At 61.9% G+C, this 18,377-nt stretch overlaps 1 protein-coding gene across 14 annotated transcripts in view; it reads left to right on the top strand.

Moving 5' to 3' along the window:
* RBFOX3 (RNA binding fox-1 homolog 3) overlaps positions 1 to 18,377 on the top strand; it is a 362,978-nt gene that overhangs the window by 339,119 nt on the left and 5,482 nt on the right. For 6 of the 14 annotated variants that reach the window (XR_012492317.2, XR_012492316.2, XM_074320478.2 and 3 more), the window contains 9 exons: positions 1,383 to 1,637; positions 7,634 to 7,771; positions 9,860 to 9,913; positions 10,690 to 10,782; positions 12,273 to 12,333; positions 15,413 to 15,466; positions 15,748 to 15,880; positions 16,306 to 16,486; positions 17,392 to 17,453. Coding sequence is in view for 8 of the 14 variants with exons in the window: in XM_074320478.2 (XP_074176579.1) it covers positions 1,383 to 1,637; positions 7,634 to 7,771; positions 9,860 to 9,913; positions 10,690 to 10,782; positions 12,273 to 12,333; positions 15,413 to 15,466; positions 15,748 to 15,880; positions 16,306 to 16,486; positions 17,392 to 17,453 (1,031 nt within the window). In the remaining 6 variants the exon portion in view is untranslated. The remainder of the gene's footprint in view (positions 1 to 1,382; positions 1,638 to 7,633; positions 7,772 to 9,859; positions 9,914 to 10,689; positions 10,783 to 12,272; positions 12,334 to 15,412; positions 15,467 to 15,747; positions 15,881 to 16,305; positions 16,487 to 17,391; positions 17,454 to 18,377) is intronic. The other 8 variants (XR_012492320.2, XR_012492319.2, XR_012492321.2 and 5 more) reach the window with 4 other exon arrangements.

Below are 18,377 nucleotides of genomic sequence, written 5' to 3'. Positions count from 1 at the left end.
CAATTGTTAGGTGACTAAGTTGTAACTGAATGAAGGCTATGGCAGAGGGCAAGATCCGGCATGTTCTCTGTCTTGTGGACAAGGAGACAAGCAACAAAACGTGCCCGGCCGGCAGGCGCGGTGGGGGAGCACGGGACACACAGAGGGCTCCTCCCTCAGCAGGGGGTCGGGAGAACGCATGAGTCAGACTGTCCACGTCTGTGTGGCCGTCCTTCCACACAGGTGGGCTGCTCGAGGGCGAGATGGCACCTGTCCTTCCAGGTGGCTGGGGACCCCTGAAGAAGACCAGAGTACGTCACCTGCTCAGAGGGGCTCCTGCAGACCTGCCCCCCAGCGTGTGTCTCCAGTGAGGGGCAGCCAGTGGGAAAAGCCAGAGCCCCACCCCTCGCCCACCTCCCTGTGACACCGCGAGGGACCCCAGCCCCTTCTCTAAGGCTAAGGGCTGCTTTTGATCCCCCATCTCTGATTCTCACAGCACCCAGATTGCAAGGGGGTCTGGGGTGGGGCCTAGAGTCTACACTGACAAGCTCCCAGGTGACGTCAGTGCCACAGGCCCAACCTCCTCATTTGGAGAACTGCTGGGCCCAGCCGGGGTCAGGCCTTCTAGAAGCCCCAGGGTGGCTGGGGTCAGCGTCCACGGAGCCCTTTCCCCTTAGGGTAGCAGGCCTTAAAGAAGCGGGGAATCTCAGGGATCCTCCAGGCAGAGGCTGGAGCTTTCTGTGCCCAGGTGACAGGACCTCATTCACCATAGCGGCCATTGTGGGGACGGTGTTGTCCCAGGCCCGTGTCTGCAGGTTGTGGGTGTCTCCTAGGCCTGCTCCACCCACGAGAAAGCAGAGGCTTTAAAACCTACTCAAGGCGGGAGGGGACAGGCGTGGCTTTGAAGGGCAGCGGGCAGGACCATGGTGCTGCTGGAACGTTGGTAACTTGACTGGATCCATGCCAGTCTCCTGGTGGTGATGCTTTCACTGCTGTCCCAGATGTCACTGCTGGGGGACACTGGGTAGAGGGTACACAGGGTCACTCTGTGTTATTTCTGACAACTGCATGTGAATCCACAGTTATTGCAAAATAAAATGTCTATTTTTTTATATTAGGTGGATTTTTTTAAAAAAGCCTTTAGTATACTCAGGTCTGACAGGTATGGGTAAGTGGCCTCCAAAGCTGGGTTCCCCAGGACTCCCCAAGCCGGGCAGCCACCTCCTGCAGCTCTGAGCTGGTGTCCCGTCTGGGGGTGCCCCCACTGAGGGGGCCTGGGAAATGGTGCTGAAAGTCCAGCGTGGTGATCATGGGCTCAGCTGGGAAGGCGGGCCCCTGGCGGTGGGCGGAGCAGTGTCCTGGCCCCCAGGGTCTCACCAGCCTTGCTTTCTCTCCCTCCACAGGGCAGTCAGGACGCCACGGCTCCGCCCGAAGCGATGGCCCAGCCCTACCCCCCCGCCCAGTACCCCCCTCCACCACAGAATGGCCTCCCCGCCGAGTACGCCCCGCCCCCGCCACACCCCACGCAGGACTATTCTGGCCAGACCCCGGTCCCCCCGGAGCACGGGATGACCCTGTACACACCAGCACAGACCCACCCCGAGCAGCCCGGCACCGAGGCCAGCACACAGCCTATTGCTGGGGCCCAGACAGTGCCGGTAAGGGACCCCCCGACTCCGGGCCCGGAGGGGTGGCCCAGGACGGTGGTGAGGTGATCCCGTGGGTGGAGGGGCAGGCCCCACAGCAGGGTCCTCACCCCAGGGAAGGCACTCCCAGCCTTGCAGCTCTCCATCATCTGAGACCAAGCATCTTTTGGTGGCACAGTAGGGCGGGGGGGTGGGGGTGGCTATGACCCCACCTCCAGCTGCCCTGGGCTTCCTGAGCAGACGTCAGCCAAACTGTCACCTCATCTGGGAGATGGAGCATGTCCTCAGCTGCCAGGGATCTGTTAATGGGAAGTGAGGGGGATGGTGGAGGCCAGCGGCCTGGGCTCGCCCAGTGTCGTGGGGGGAACTAGGAGGGCTGGTGGCTGGAGAGCAGGCCCAGGGGCTCAGAGCTGTCTGGGTTGCAGGCCTCCTATCCTTTCTAATCACTTGTAATCTACCTGCTTGGCTGCCCTCCAATCAGATAGCTTCAATTATGTGGTTGTAATGCAGCCCAAGGAGAAAGTGCTGAGCCCTGCACTTCTCAGACATTTCCTGACAGAAAGGAGCTGGGGAGGAGTGGCCTCTGCCCCAGGCCAACTGGGGTGGGCACCCTGTGAGGGCAGCCCCACCCAGAGACCTGCGAACCGGCCTGCCTGTCCCTCCCCTCCTCTCCCCATTGCACTCTCCACGTGCCCACCGCCTCCACTATGCTGGCCCTGTGGGGTCATGCCGCCGTCCTGGCTGGCTCTGTCCCAGCGCTGGCTGGTGGGGCTGGGCAGGAGGCCAACAGCTCTGCGCTGCCCAGGAGTGTACTGTCCTGGCAGCCTCCCGATGGGTGTCCCCTCCACTGTGCCCCCTCACCCCTCCCCTAATCTAGCCTGGCTCCCAAGATGCTGTGTGAAGCCACACACCACCTGCCCTCCCCATGTGAGCAGTATCGTCCGTGCTCCCTGGGTAGGAAACCAGACGCTGCCCCTGGGCTGGACCAGACCCTCGTCTGGGGCCCAGCCAGTGCCTATGCTCCCTGCTCGGAGTGCTGCCCAGCCCGAGTCTGCTCGAAGCCACAGACTCTTCCGTGCCCCGCCATGCGTGGTACAGGCGGCCCTGTAGATGCCCCAGGGTGCCCACAGATGGAAAAGGCCAGACCCGCAGGCCCTAGACATGGGCACCAGACCAGATGTCACGCTACTTCTGCCTGTGCTGTTCTGATGCCTCAAAGCCATGACCTGTATTTGCTCAGAAGAGAGCATAGAGCCGGGGCTTGCTGTGCACGCGTCCCACTGGCCAGCCGGCCCTTCTGCTGGACTGCGGCGGACAGGGTGCATCCGCAGACCTCACAACCTTCCTGCAGACAAATGGTGAACCCGGGATTCACCCTGGAAGCAAACTCAGGAGACAAGATGACCAGACACGTGATGCCAGAGGGGGCGCCGACAGCAATACCTGTGCAACAGAACGAGCCTGAGGCCTCCTGCCACCGGGACCACCACACACAGCCTAACTGGGATAAATACCGTCTTCCTCTGCTCGGCAAACATCTGTGGGACACCTACTGTGTGCCGGGCACTGAACAGCCCTGGGTCCACAGAAGCAATGACTGGCCCTGCCCAATTAGCCATCAGGTCCCACCAGCCAAGGACATAAAAGTTGAAGGGGCTCATTGTGCTTTCTGTGGCTATGAGAGTCCATGGGCCCTGAGGGGACCCAGGTCCCGGAGCAGAGTCCCCATTGAGAGAGGTGAGCGCCTCCACATAAAGCGCCTGGGCCAGAGAGCCCCAGCCTGGGGAACGGGCAGCTGGACCGTCCTTCCTTCAGCCCGGGGTCTCTTCAGGTTCTGCGAGGGGTCAGGCTCTGCAGGTCCCCCATCCGGGGCCAGGAGGACAGGCCGTTCTTCTCCAGGCTCCGGGCCCAATGTGCAAGGCAGGTGGAAGTCACTGGACAGCAGAACACCCAGAGCTTCCCTGCATGACCTCGGCTGCCCCTGGAGGCCTTGGAGTACTTACCCCAGCAGAGGCTTCCCACCTCCAAGCAGCCGGAGAGGGTGGCCGACACCCTGCCTGCTCTGAGTCCAGGAACCGCCTTCTACCCAGAGAAACTGCTTGGTGCGCCCAGCTGAAGGCCAAACATCATGTCCCATCCTGTGTGAGTCTCCTGCAGCTCATCAGACTTCCTCGGGGCCTCCCCCTGGCAGCCCAGTTCAGGATCCAAAGGGACAACGCCACAGGCAGGGCCAGCTCTCAGCTTTTGTCTAGACCTTCCCTCTCCAGTCTGTGGATTCCCTTTGTCACCATGGCGTCATCTATGTTCTTTTGGCAAAAGGCAGGATGGGATGCGGAGCGTGACGGGGGCTGCCGATGGATGATGGCCACATTACTCCTCTGCAGGGACCGCACCCCGGGGTACAGGTTGGGGACCACCTCCCAGAGCACACATCACTCAAAGTCATGTGGGTCCCCTGCAGGTGTCCTCCCCACCCACCTGCCTACGCTGAGTCATGGGACAGCCAGCCAGAGGGGCTCCTCCTCCTGGAAGCCCCTCCCACTCTTCCCACCTTCCTCTGGAGCCCCTCATGCTTGCACCACCGTGGCCCCCTTTCCTCCCCCACTAGTATGTGGGTGCTGCAGCCGCAGAAACTACCAGGAGCCCCGCACCCTGGATTCTTCTCTCTTAGGCTTTGGCAAAGGGAAAGAGTTGACCGTGTTGGAGGGTGGGGTGGAAAGCAGACGAGGAGATGAGTCTGCCCCCAAACCACCCCAAGGGGAGACCAGCTGTGTCTCAGGTGGGGTGCAAGCAGATGACACCGTCAGCACCAATGCAACAAGTGTGGTGGCATCGAAAGCCCCCAGGAGATGACATCGCTCAGAGAGCCCACAGTGGACACATAGCTCTGCCCAGGGAAGTGGCTGCCCACTGCCCCCAGCTCCTGCAGAAGACACCCTGAATGGACGGCTGGAGGCCACACATGGAGAAAGCCTCCTCCAAGGCCTTCTCGCCACCGCCCAGCCCACCAGTCTGAGCCTTGTCTGGCAAGCAGCTCATGGACATCGCACGAGTGCCCGGGAGGTTTCGGAGGAGCAGGGGTGAGGGGAACTGGGCTGCAGAGGAAGGAAGTTTGTAAGAGGTGCTTCCTAAGCAAGCCTGGGCTCCACCCTGGCAATGGGGCACCAGCCCTCGCCTGCTACCTGACTCCGCCCGAGCCCCTGGCACCTGCCCAGGGCCCTCTCAGCCTCTCTCTGTGCTGGGTTTGGGGAGGCCCAGGCGGAGGGGGCTGCAGGCTCCTGGGCAGGGGGAGGGGAAGCGGGAGATGTCTGGCGGCATCTCAGGCCCCCAGCCCACCAGGGGCTGACTCCCAGCCTGGAAGTGGGGACTGGGGACCGGGGGCCTGTGATGGCTAAGGCGGCACAGCTGGGGAGGATGCAGAAGCAAAGCCACAGAGACCAAGTGGGGGAGAGAAGGGGTGACGCTGCTGTCCATTTTCCCCTGCATTTGAGCACTGAAGACAAAGAGTGCTTTTAAACAGTGGGGTGGGAGTGCGGGAGAGAGTCCCCAGAAAGGTGGCAGGGGCTGCCTGGACCGCTGTGAGAAGTGGGGGGGAAGCTGCCACCTCCCCTCAGGCGGCCAGTGTGCTGTTCCAGTCTGGGGTTCCGCAGCACATCTTACCATTGTACAGCCATTGAACTCATTTATCTGCCCCTGGGCGCAGCTGTGCTTGGGGCGGGGGTGGGGGGTGCTCCTTCCTTACTCGTGTCCATTTCTCCCACCCTGCCCTCGGCTGCTCCCCTTTGGGCCTTTGGGAAGAAGGGGATCTGCATCTCGTTGACACACAGTGGGCTCAGTCTCCTGTGATTCCTTCTAGCACGGGGCTCCCCTGGGTACCAGCTAGGCCTCCTGGCCGGGTTAACCACTGCCCTCTGCTGGCCTCAAGTCAGCATTGCATGCCCCTCTCCTGGCTGGATTCCCAAATCTGGGTGACTATTAGTCACTGTACCCAGGAGCAGCCGAAGGCACAGGTGTGTGGAATGCATGGGGGGGGGGGGGGGCTGACAGCACTGGGCCCACCTGAGCGCTGCACAGAAAGAGCCACTCGTTGCTGTAGCCAGGGGGTGGGGCCCAAGCCTCTGCAAGAATCAGCTGATGCATGGCGGACAGTTCTGCTCTGATTCAGGGGGAGGCCGAGCCCTCTGGGGACCTAGCACAGGCTTGCTCTCTGCAAGGAAGCGTGGGACCAAGGGAGGTGGAGGACAGAAGGAGAACTGGAGTGGGGGCTGGGCTGTGGGGCATCTCTAGGTCCCAGGATGGGCGGGAGGAGTGCCCAGGCGTCTCCAGAGACCCCACGGCAGCTGCCTGGCAGTGCCCACCAGGAGCAAGCACCTGGTGCAGGTCAGACCAGGACTCTCCAAAGCCCTGCCCCCGCCCCTCCAGCTGTTCCTCCCACAGACTCCTCCTCCTGGGGGTGGCACTTGCTGAACCCCAGGGCACAGGCACAATCACCTGTGGCCCACACGTAGGCACACGTCCCTCTTGCAGCCCAGCAGAAGGGCTCAGAGAACACACACCTGTCAGAACTGGGCCTGCAGCCCAGCACGGCCACCAGCTAAGACAGGTCACAGGAGGACGGTGGCTTCAAGGCCGTGCTCGGGATCCTACGCCATGCACGCACTTCTTGATACAGGAATGTGGAATCTGAGAGCCATTGAAACAGGAGGCTCCTGAGCCTGCCAGACCGCACCCAGCTTGCTGCCTGGAGGTGTGTCCCTGGCCTCCCTCTGCTGGGAGCTGGTGATGTCCCCTCCCCTCACCTGTGGCACCTGGAATCTGGTCAGAGGCCTCCTGGCTGAACACAGGAGTGGGGAGAGTGGCCCCTTCCTTCCAGAAAGGATGACCAGGATGGCCATTGAGGACAGACACTCGGGAGTTCAGAGATGGACCCCCGGCCACCAGCCATAGGGTGGCCTTGGTGAGGCTCCACCCCTCGGCTCCATTTCCTCCATGGAGACCTCTGCACAGCGGCTCCTTCCTGCTCACTGCTCCTAACTCGGGGGGGCTTGCACTGGTCAGGGCTCCTCTGGTTGCCAGCGATGGATACCCACCAGAAAGTGGCCTAAGCAAGCCAGGCAGTTTTTGGAGACCCGTGGGACACGCTCTCCGGGCATCTGTCCTCTCGGCTTTTCTCACGGCATCTCTGTGTTCCGGCCTCTCACTACTGGCCAGCTGCTCCTCAGGCCACAAGGCAGACTGCAGCCACCCATTTGTGAAAATTCCAGCATAGGTCTTGGGGACTGCCCGCTCACCCATGGCCCTGGACAAGTCATGGCCATGCCATCAGCCAGCCTGACACCGCGCTATCTCAGGGCCTCGTCACAGCCCTGTCCCCATGGGGAGTGGGTGGCAGTGGGGGCCCTGCTTGGTGGCAGCTTTGTTTCCTGAGACCCAAGTCTTGTGGAGAGCCTCTGCTGACCAATGTTTGGGTCCAAAATGAGGACCAGCTGGAAAGGACTGAACTTGGCCCCCCAGAACATGGCCCCAAGGTGCTGAGCAGCAGAGTGGGGCTAGAATGAGGGGCAGCCCCCCGGTGACCATGGGGTGGGGAGGTAGCACCCCTGCAGGTATGTGTGTCTGGGGGCGGGCTCAGAGATCACCTTCTCATTGGCCTTGAAATCCTGGTCTCTTCCTGGGGAAAAGAGCAACCTGGTGACCTTGACAACCAGTCCATGGAGCGGAGGGACCAGTGAGGTCAGATCTTTGTGGACAGGGCTGAGCTGAGGGAGTGCAGAGCTCGCTGGGCCGAGGAGGCCCTGCCTTGCAGTGGTGTCACAGGCACAGCTTGGGCAGAGCCTGGAGGTGGCACCTCCGATGGGGAGATGCTGCTGTGCCATACCCTGTGTGAATCGTCTGCCCAGCTGCCCTGGCATGTCTGGCCCCGGAAGCGGGGAGTCCGAGGGCGTTGGGGACGATCTGTGGGATGGGATCTGGGAGGGGCACCTCACAGCCTGGTCCTCTCCCCACAGCAGACAGACGAGGCGGCACAGACGGACAGCCAGCCACTCCACCCCTCTGACCCCACAGAGAAGCAGCAACCCAAACGTCTCCACGTCTCCAACATCCCCTTCCGGTTCAGGGACCCCGACCTGCGGCAAATGTTCGGGGTGAGTGTGTGCAGGCCCCTACTCGCGCCCAGCGGCTCCCCTGGGTTTCCTGCCTCCTGGACCGGCCAGCTCTGACCTGAGCCTATAGGGTGAGAGGGAGGAGGGGAGGACACAGCTCAAGGTAGCGGATCTGCTGTAGCCACTGACCTTCGGCCAGACATCAACCCACCGTCTCCACCACCTGTTCTCAGGCTTCTCAGGGTCCCTCGGGGTCGAGACCGGTGCCAGTTAGGTTATTACTCTGCTGCTGTCTTCTGGCAAGGGCTCCAGGACCCCTGTGCCCCTCCGAGGGCATGTGGAGGGGTAACCTGGCCTCCTGGCCTCACGCCCAGCAGCGGTCCAGCCCCTGCCTCTCCCACGTGCCTGGGGGCCAGGCACTCAGCCTCCCTGGGCCTGCATCCTCTGGGCTCCAAGGTGGGCGACGCGACAGTGCATGACTGATGGGAAGCAAGTGCCTAACGATTTCCTTCCGGGATTCTCCAGATCTGCTCGCCTGTCGCTTTTGCACTGCAGGGTTTCAGCCAGTCACACGCAGTGTTGCTGAGAGCCCTTCAATCCTGTGGTTACTTTATTCTGTCACTTGACCAAGCACCCAGCAGGTGCTGAGATGCACTGGGTGCTGGGCTGCCGCATGGGGAGTAGGCAGGCAGCAGCCAGGCATTCAGCCCAGAGCAGACAGCCACCCTGCCACAGGGGCCAGAAGCCCCTGGCCTGTTTATCCCTCGCTGCCCTCCCTAACCCCCAACTCTCCCCGTGCCTGCACTGTGTCACCCCTGCCTCTGCCATGAGCCAGGCCAGCTGCAGCCCCTGAATCCCAGGCCTCCCTCACGCCACCCCCACCTCAGATGGGATTTCTCCAGTAAACGGGAGGTACCTGGAGAACGGCTTCAGGGTGGACCCAGCACCCACGCCTGACCTCGCCCCACATATCCACTCCCCTTCTTGGTGGCCAGGCCCCTCTGAATTTGGGGCTTAGACCTGGTGGGGTGCTGGCAGGATTTAGAATTAGGAGAAAATGAGGATTTTGCTCCTCAGTCCTTGACCAATGCAGCTACCAAACCCCTCTGAGCCTCAGGCCCTACTGAAAGCAGCTGCATATGGAGCTCTCGCTGGCCTGGGCCATAGACTCATGTCAGCTCAGTGGCTCTCAAGGCCGCCCGTGGGTTCCCTGGTCCCTATGTGCCACCCATCAGCTCCCTGGTCCCTACTTGCCGCCCGTGGGCTCCCTGGTCCCTACGTGTGCCCATCGACTCCCTGGGTCCCTGTGCCAGGGCGGGTACCGTCTCCCTGTCTTCGGCACTCGACGAGTTGGGATTGTGTTGCTGCCTGGCCCCCCATCGCCTTGCTGCCCCCTGATACCCACCTCCCGGGTATTTCAAGGTGAAAGGGAAACCCTTCATTGTACTGGAGGCTTCAGGACTTGCCCCTCAGGACCTCACTGGTATTTTGGGGACCTGGTCACAGGTATCTGATGGTCTCACGTGCCAGTGAAAGAGACAGGGCTGTGCTGTGGCAGTTCCAGGCCAGTGACAAGGCAGGAGGGGGAAAGCAGAGCATCTGGGCCCACCTGGCCACTATGTCCTGGTCAGGCAGGGGGCCTGGGGTCCAGTCACTGCTGCTCTGCACCCCATGTAGCCCAGCCCCAGGCAGCACAGGCAGAAGACACGCAGAGTCCTTCTGGGGCACTTTCTCTTCCAGGGGCTCCCGCTCCCTGCACAGCACCCACCTTTTGGGAAGGACTTTTCCATTGCCCTTTTTACCCTTAGTGTGAATTAGGGGTGGCTGTCAGTGGCTGGTGGCAGTCTCAGCTGGGAAGGGAGATGGGCTCCAGGGACGCTGCACTCCCCCTGTGGCCAGCCAGCGTCCTGGCAGGAAAAGCTCTCTCCATGGGAAGGTGGGGAGGGCTGGCCTTGTCCCCCATGCTGAGAGCCTGGGAGCCTGTTCCCTTCCATGCCCGGGAGGAAGGGGGGCCAGGGCCGAGAAGGACCAGACTCGCACCAGGTGAGGCTGTCCTGGGAGCAGGCGTGCTGGGCCAGCGGTCGTAACCCACCTTCTCCTGTCTCCCCCACCCCCTCTCTGTTTCTGCAGCAATTCGGAAAAATATTAGACGTGGAGATCATTTTTAACGAGCGGGGCTCCAAGGTGGGTGCCGCCCAGAGGCCGCCACCATTACAGCGCCGGCTGTAGGTCCCGCCAGGCTAACGTGTGACATGTGCGTTTCCTTCCTGGAGAGCTTCGCGCCCGAGGACCCCTGAGTGACACGGGTGCTTGTATTCCCACTCCTCTGTCCCCCGCTCCCTCCCCACCCCACTGTCTGTATTGTTGCTGCTGCTGCTGACACTTCCTTCTCTCTAAGCTGCCAGGACCTCTCTGTCTGCACTGGGGGCCGCTGCCAGCCTGGACTTGGCCTGGAGGCTTGGGGGAGGGGCTGCAGGGTGGGCAGGCGGGAGGGTGCCCAGCAAAGACAAGCCCAGCTTCCACAGGGAAAGGAAGGCACTGCCCCACCCCAGGCTCCTAGGGCGAAGGTGGGTGGGGCTGCCCCCCCAGGTCCTGAAACCCAGCTTCTGCCCCACCTCCCGCCCCAGGTTTGGTTAGGGACAACAGTCCTGGATGCTGGCCACTGGCCCGGTTAGAGTCCCTTTTGTAGCTTTGGCCTGTCCCTCAGAGGTGCCAGGCCAAGCCAAAGGCTGCCCCTGCCTGGGGCCATACCCCTCCTGGGCATCCTGCTGGTGGCAGCTGGACAGACCTCTAGGCTGCCTGAGTCTCTCCTTCAACTCAGCTGACTCAACCCCCCTTTCTCTCTCTCTCCCCTTCCCTTCCCCCTCCCCGTTGCCCTGCTCCCCACCCCCACGCCTCCTTTTTTTCCCTGTTTCTCATCCTATGTCTTTCTCTCCGTGTCTGTCCTTCTCTGCTCACAGGGTTTTGGGTTTGTAACTTTTGAAACTAGCTCAGATGCTGACCGAGCCCGGGAGAAGCTGAATGGGACGATCGTAGAGGGACGGAAAATTGAGGTGCTCAGATAAGTGTGAAGGGTCCCCCTTCCCAGTCCCCCACTGCCTTGCAGCACGCCAGGCCAGGGTCCCCAGGACAGGAAGCCCGTGGGGTGGGGGTGGGTGGCAGGGCAAGGCCGCCCCGAGGCCGGAGTCCAGCCTATCACATGCCACCGTGGGGGTCTAGACTTCAGACCCACCCAAGAACCCCCGCCCCTAACTCCCTTCTCCTTCCTGACAAAGGCCACCCAACTGGGGTCAGCAGACACTGGGCAGACCCCAGAAATCATGTGTTTGACACTTGGCAGCTCCAAGGACCACTGCCAGCCCAGTCTGTCCTCCAGTTGTGAGGGACCCATTAGTCCCATGCGACCCCCTTCAGGGAGCAGCAGCTGCCCTGTCGTCCCCCCCCCCCCATGCCGCCAGCACCCTGCAGTTTCCCCCGCCTTCACCCCCAGAGGGTTAGCAGCAAATGGCCATGGGCCTAGAAAGGGACCCCGCCTCTGTCCTGGTGGGCTACATGCTCTTCAGTGCTGTGCTCTGGGTGTCTGGGAGCTGGGCTCCCCAACAGGTGGGGCGACGAGGGGTGGTGGAGAGGGAGGGGTCAACAGCTAGCATGGAGTCCACAGGGGAAGAGAAGCGGCAGTGTTTTGGAAGGTTCCAGAAGGATGGAATACTAGAGGTACTGACTTGGCCAGGCTTTCTCCTAGCACCCAGTGACACCTCAGGCTCCAGCCCAAGGCCCTGGGGGGAGGCCATGGGGGACGTGGTATGGCCCAGACCCTTCCTGGGGTTCCACCACCTGCCCTGTTCTCGGCTTCTTTCTGCAGAGGCTGTCCTCATTTCTCCTACAGCCCCACCCGGCCCCCTGGGCAGCCGGACCAGGGGCTTAAATGTCCTGAGAGTAGGGCCCACCCCCTTGGGTCGCACCTGCCCCTCCCTCATCAGCCTTGCCCCCCACGGGCACACGGCCACCATCAGAAAGCTCTGCTGACCTTGAGGGAATGGGGTGGAACCCCCACTTTGGTACCCACTGCTAGGAGGCCTCAGCAGCCACCTGGGCCAGAGACATTTGGGTGTGGGTCTGTCGGCTTGCCTGAGAGCAGTTTGCGGACAGTCCCCCGGCCAGCCTTTCCAGTGACCTTGGGTTGCCAGAGAGAGGCTGGGGCTTGGTTTGTAGGAACAGCCGTGGAGAAGTCAAAAGCAGTGGGGTTGGGCATAGTGCCTGAGCCAAGGGCCCGGGTCCTGGGCCAGGCTGGGACTGGCCGGTGCCCGGAGCAGTGGTACCAAGGCTCCCTGGAGGCAGGGCGGCAGGGTGTGCCAGGGTGGGGTCCAGGCTGGCAGCCGAGGCTGTCCCATGCCTCCGCCTGGGTGCCTGGGGGCTTCTCTCCCAGCCCCCAGCTTCCTCTGGGGGTTGCCATGGAGGAGAAATTCAGAGCAGGACTGGGGCGGCCAGTGGGCCCGAGGAGGCCACCGCTCTCCTCACCCTCTCCCTCCCTCTCTCTGAGCAGGTCAATAATGCCACGGCCCGTGTCATGACCAACAAGAAGACTGCGAACCCCTACACCAATGGTAAGGGGCCCAGGACCCCAGGGGGCTGCAGGGGCCACCGGCTGGGACAGAGGCCCTGGAGGACCTCAGGCTGCTGAGCTCCCTGGGTGCCAAGTGACCCTCGTGTCCCTGTTAGGAAGGGGCTGGGCTGGGCAGCCCGCCCCCACCCACACAGCTAGCAAGACACCTGGCCTTTCTGGGTGCTTGGCACCCAGAGCCCACATGGATGGCTTCAGGTGCAGTGGACGGTGGCCACTTCCAGGGTCACTTATTACGTCTAAGTGCCGAGGGAGGCCCTGGGCTAATGGTGCCCAGCAGTTACTGAGTGTGATGGCCCTGGGAGGGACAGTCCTGTCCATGCCCACCCAGGCCTCGGGGACACTGGAAGGTTGAGGCACCTGGTCTGAGGCCCACTGACCCATGTGTGTCAGCTGCACATGTGACCATGAGAAGTGGCTGCTCCTCTTTGAAAATGATGCTGCTGATGCTGAGTGCTGGCTGCTAGGAGAAGGAGGGACCGTTCTCTGTCACTGCGTGTCTTAACTCCACCAGGCAACAGGGACTGGTTTGACTGTGGCTGGCCTTGGGTCAGGCGGGGCCACAGGCCAGGGAGCAGCAGCCCTGCTCGCACTCAGAACGACTCTCCCTGCAGGGTGTGGGCTCCAGTTCCCACCCTCAGTGAGGACAGAGAGGACAGAGCCACCCCCATCTCCTGGCCCTGTGTGAGTCAGGTGCCGGGCCAGAGGGAAGCCGAGGGCCGGACACCAGGAGGGTCTGCCATCCAGTGGCACCCACCAGCGGGTCCTCCCCCTCTGTCTTGGGGCTGGGGCTACACCGGGCCCCATTTAGACTAGGTTATTGTGGCTCCCACCTGCCTTTTTGAGGACTCTTAAAGTTCAAATTCTTTCTAAAAGTCCGGAGGTGCCTGGCTTTGTCACGGTCCCGAGTGCACGCTGGGCATGACCCTTCTGTGATCTGGTGCTTGTTATGGGAAGGGAAGGCCATAGGGCGGTCGTCAGGGCTACCCACCACTGGAGCCAGCTGCCCACTGTCCCCCAAGAGCCCCTGCTTTCTGAGCAGAACGGGTTCAGAGCAGAACCCAGCCCTGAATGACGGCATCTTGGCATGGAGGGGCACACGACCGGTGACGCGCGATGACGAAGGAAGGCGCGAGGGAGACGCGCGGCTCACCTGCCATCGAACTTCCACTTCCACGTCTTCGTGGGCCTGGGCCAGAATGAAAAGGGCTGAGGGCCGGCCCTGGGCTGTCTGTGGGTTGGCAGCAGAGGCTGGACATGGCTCTGGTGGCCTAGGAGTGTGGCTTGACTTGGCTTAAACACTCCATAAACTGCGGGGTGCTCAGAAATTCATAGGTCAGTGGGCAGAAGTTTCCACAGTAGAAAAGCAACTCACCAGGTTTGGCCAGGTGTTACTGTTTACGGAAGAAACAAGGGACCACCCAGGTGGATGTCAGGCTGCCTGTGATGTGGGGTCCTGGACAGGGCAACGGGGCCGGCTGTGACAGGTGGAGGTGCTCGGACAGGAAGCCGGAATTCATGAGTGGAGGCGTCAGGAGGCCAAGGGAACAGGTAGAGGCTCCCGGGATTCCATAATTGGCAGGTGGAGGTGCCAGGAGGCCATCTGATGCATCAGCCTCCAAGAATGGACCCAGTAGAGCCGCCGGGGTGGAGGCCGGAGGGGTGGGCTTGGGTCACTGGCTCCAGGACTTTGCTCCATTGTGGCTTCTTACTAAGAAGACTCAGTTCTTGGGACTGCAGTTCTTCCCAGGAGATGAAACATTTCTTCCCTCCTAGCCTGAGATTTACAGATTTGAGTCCCAGCACTAACGTTCACACGCACACACCTGTGCTGAGGTGTGGTGTGGACCAGGGATGGAAGGCAGCCCAAGGCTCGGGAGGAGCAAGGCTGCCCACCCCGCAGTGGGGCTGTTAGAATCTGGGTTTGGAGCTCACGGGTGCAGTCTGCCACCCACCAATGGCCTGGCCTGTCCCAGCCCTTTGCCACGCTCTCCAGACACGTCTTGCCAGCTGGCCAGTGGGCTCAGGTTCCTTCTGTCCCTCCTCACACAGTGAAGGGGGACACGAAGCTGAGCCTGTGCAGGATGCTGCAAAAATAAGACCTGGGGACGCTGAGGGGGCCCGGGGCTGGGAGCTGCCCACGCTGTCTGAACGCCTGGGGCCAGAGCCCACTCAGTCAGCTGGTTTCCAGCCCCAGAGGCCTCAGGTGGAAGCAGACCTTGGCTCATGCCCCTGGGTCCCTGGCCCAGGAGCAGCGGCCCTGGGCAACCCACCGGCAGAGGGAGAGGCTGGGGTGCAGATTACGGCTAGGAGCCAGGCAGCAGCCTGGTGGGTCTGGTGTCCCCCTGCTGGGTTTGGATGTGGCCCTGCCATGCGCCAGCTCTGACAGCTCACTTGCTCATCTGTAAAAGGGAGGTGTGACACCTACCTCGGGGCGGGTTTAGAACGATTACATGTGGTAAAGTGCTCAGGGAATACCAGCCATCCTTATTATCCCAGATCCAAAGGCCCTTCCTCCCCGGCACCTTCCTTCCACTGGCTGCCTGGGGAGAGACAGGAGACAACGTTCGGCAGCCTCTGACCCCCCAGAAGGCAGCCAGGCACCCACACAAGACAGCACTCCCACAACGAGGCTCTGTCTTGCTACCAGAACCCCTCATCCCAGCTGGGGGCCTACAGATGGTAGAGGAGTTCCACTTTCCCTTCGTACCTCCTGCAAAGATCACAGACCCTAAACTGCTGGAGCTGGGTGCCCCCAGGGAAGGGGAGGCCCAGGGGCATGATGGAGAGGGCCCCACATTGAAAAGAATCAAGAAGCCACCCAGGTGGATGGGTGGGGAGTGACTGGCTCCCTCTTATTAGGGGACAGAAAGAGCCCAGTGGGTGAGGCTGCAGCTCCGAAGGAGGGGCCAAGGTCTGTGTTCCCAGCAGCTCTCTAAGGAGGCCACGCCCTGGAATGTCCCTGTGGGGCTCAGCCTCCCCTCTCTGGGGCTCCCCAGGCGTCGTGTGCAGTGGGAAGAGAATAGGGAAGATAGTGATTGGATTCTTTGCTTCTATTGTAGGCTGGAAGCTCAACCCCGTGGTAGGCGCAGTCTACGGGCCTGAATTCTATGCAGGTAAAGGCTGGAAGGGTGGAGGAAGCCGTGTGTGGGCCTGGCTGGGTATTGGGCCGCCTTTGATCCGGAAGGCCAGGCAGGTGGGAGGTGTGGCAGGGGGCGTGGTCAAGCAGGTGGGCGGTATGGTGGGGGCGTGGCCAGGCAGGGGCGTGGTGGGCGGGTGGGTATGATCCTGCCGGGCCTGGCCAGGTGTGGATGCGTACAGCCCAGCCGTCCTGCCTGCCCTCACCCTGTCTCGGCCTTGGCTCTCAGTGTCTCCTCTCCCGCTACCTTTCCTGCAGTGACCGGGTTCCCGTACCCCACCACGGGCACAGCCGTTGCCTACAGGGGCGCTCACCTACGGGGCAGGGGCCGGGCCGTGTATAATACATTCCGGGCTGCGCCGCCTCCGCCCCCCATCCCAACTTATGGAGCGTGAGTACCTGGGGGCGCATGGGGAGGGAGGCATGGAGAAAGGCCCAGGGGGATGTGCGGAGGGAGGCCTGGGGCAGCCAGAAAAACTAGGCAGCCTTCCCGGGACTGCGGTGGGGCTGTGGTAACCCCCAGACCTTCTCACTGTAGTTGCCTCCTGATATGTAGTACCCCCACCCCCGCCCTGCCACAGGGAACAAAGGGCCACTGGCATTTAGGGGACATTGAGAGCCCCAGCCAGATGCTTTCATGGGATCACAGTTTGCCCTGGAGTTCAGGGAAAGCCTTCTCGAAGCCCTGATGGGGGAGGGACAGCTGCCTGGGGTGGAGGTGGGGAGGGTTAGAAAGATGGGCCCAATGGGCCCCTGGGTTTGTGGGAGAAAGGAGCTGATCAGCAAGGGTGTTACTCTATTGTTATACCAAAACAGGGCACTGGAGCAAACGCTTGTTAAAATGCCAGTCCCATGGGCAGGGCTGGCACCCTGCCCCCTCCCTCCTCAGCAGACACCGGAGCCGGCCTACCCCACCTCTCCAGCGTTCCCACCACTTTCTTGTCCGTTTGCTTCCAGGGTCGTGTATCAGGATGGCTTTTATGGTGCTGAAATTTATGTAAGTGCAGCCCTGGGGCGGGAAGGGTGGCGCCCGGCATTGGCTTGTTTCCAGGAGCAGTGTCTTCCCTGTCCCTGTCCCATGCCCCCACCCCAGTCCTATGCTTGGAACCCAGGCCGGTGAGGGCACCCTGTCTGCCCAGAGCACTCTGTCCTGGGGACCTCACACAGCCCGTCTGGGTCATCTGTGCTCTCGGGGTGGGGGGGTAGTAATGGTCCTTCCGGTGAGCCCGAGGCTTGTCTCCCCCATTTCAGAGGCCTTGTGTGATAGGCAATGGGCAGCTCTCCTGTGTCCCTGACCACGTTGGGGTCCCTGTGAGCCCCATGGTCAAGGCCTGGAGAGAGACCAGGAGCAGGGACTGCAGGGCAGACCCCTCGCTGGGGGCTTCTTTCACTGGCTGCACTTCCTGCTTCCTGTAGCTCAGAGCCCTTGACGACAACCCCCACCCCACACAAGTGACAGGGCCAAGGCGTGGTCCGAGCTAATGCCCTCTGCCCTCAACCCTGTCTGGTGTCCAGGATGGCACCCAGAGTCAGCCCCGCGTTCTCTATGCCCATCAGCGTTGAAGTCTGGGGCTCACTGGCCTGGTAGCAGGTCTGTGGGCACCTAGAGTGTGCCAAAGCCTCGCTCGCACACAGCCAGACATGGAATTGGTGCCCACCGGTGTGTGTTGAATGCACAGCCGATGCATGAGTGAACAAATGAAGTTTGCATGAGTGAATGAATGAAGTTTACAGACACCCACCCCTCACCTGGAACCAGTGTGAGTCCTCAGACCTCATTAGAGCAGAAGCCAGGTGTCCCAGGCCTGCACCAGCTAACCGTCACTGGCTAAGGTGAAGGTTAGAAGCCTGTGTCTGCCCCCCTAAGTCCATGTGCGTTTCTCCCTCCCACTTACCTTGCAGGGAGGCTATGCAGCTTACAGATACGCTCAGCCCGCGGCGGCCGCAGCAGCCTACAGTGACAGGTACCAGCTGGCGGCAGTGAACTGGGTGGGACGGGCAGGGAGATGACAGGCTGGTCCCTGCAGGGCTGGGCTCAGACAGACAGCTTTGCCCACTGCTCAGGGCCTGGAGTTGCCTCTCCCTGGTGGGCACAAGGTCTGGACAGAGGAGAGCAGGCCTGAGTGGGTGTGGAGACCCCGCGCCAGCAAGCCTCCAACTTCTGTAACCACTTCCTGCTTGCACGAGAGGGGCCCATGGAGCCCCCAGTTCTCGAGTAGCAGACAGCTCCTCTAAGTCTCAATCCTGGAGGCCTGACCGCCCTGCCGGCTCTAGAGACCCCAAGTGAGGGAGGCAGTCAGGAACCTTCACTTCTGCCCTCTGGGCCTCTGGTGCTCAGTGCTCCCGGGTCTGAGACATGGACACGGTGCCCACCCACCTCCAGGGGGATGAGACCAGGTGGGCCGCATGGGCCACTTGAGAGCAGCGCCCTGCCCAGCGGTGAGCACACCCGGAGGCTGGTGGCTGACGATCTTTGTTTGTGGAGGTCCTGGGGGTACCCCACAGGGTGGCCTGGCCTGGTGGCCACATAGTACCTCCTTGGGGAAGTGTACAGGACCCTGTGCCAGGCACGCAGTGGGCACCTCATGGAGGGCAGCTGTTGCCCTTGTCCATGGCATTGGCTCTGGCCTGGGAACCGCCTGGCCCTCCCTACCAGTGGCAGGTGGCCCCTTCTGACCCACACCTTCCTTGCAGCCTCTCGCTACGTCTCAGGTGTATGTGGGTTTTGTCAGGTGCACAGCGGGCCCCACAGCCCTGCCCTGCCCTGCCCTGCCCTGCCCTGCCCTGCCCTCTAAGAGATTGGTATTAATATTTCACATGCAAAATAGACCAAAGGAGAGGAAGGTTTCAAGGGGACACAGTGCGGCCTGCCTCCTTCCCAGCGATGT

This window comes from Rhinolophus sinicus, chromosome 12 (genome assembly GCF_057876585.1).
Source record: "Rhinolophus sinicus isolate RSI-liver-muscle chromosome 12, RSI-T2T, whole genome shotgun sequence".
Classification (NCBI taxonomy): domain Eukaryota; kingdom Metazoa; phylum Chordata; class Mammalia; order Chiroptera; family Rhinolophidae; genus Rhinolophus; species Rhinolophus sinicus.
This window is presented reverse-complemented; position numbering and strand designations above follow the sequence as displayed.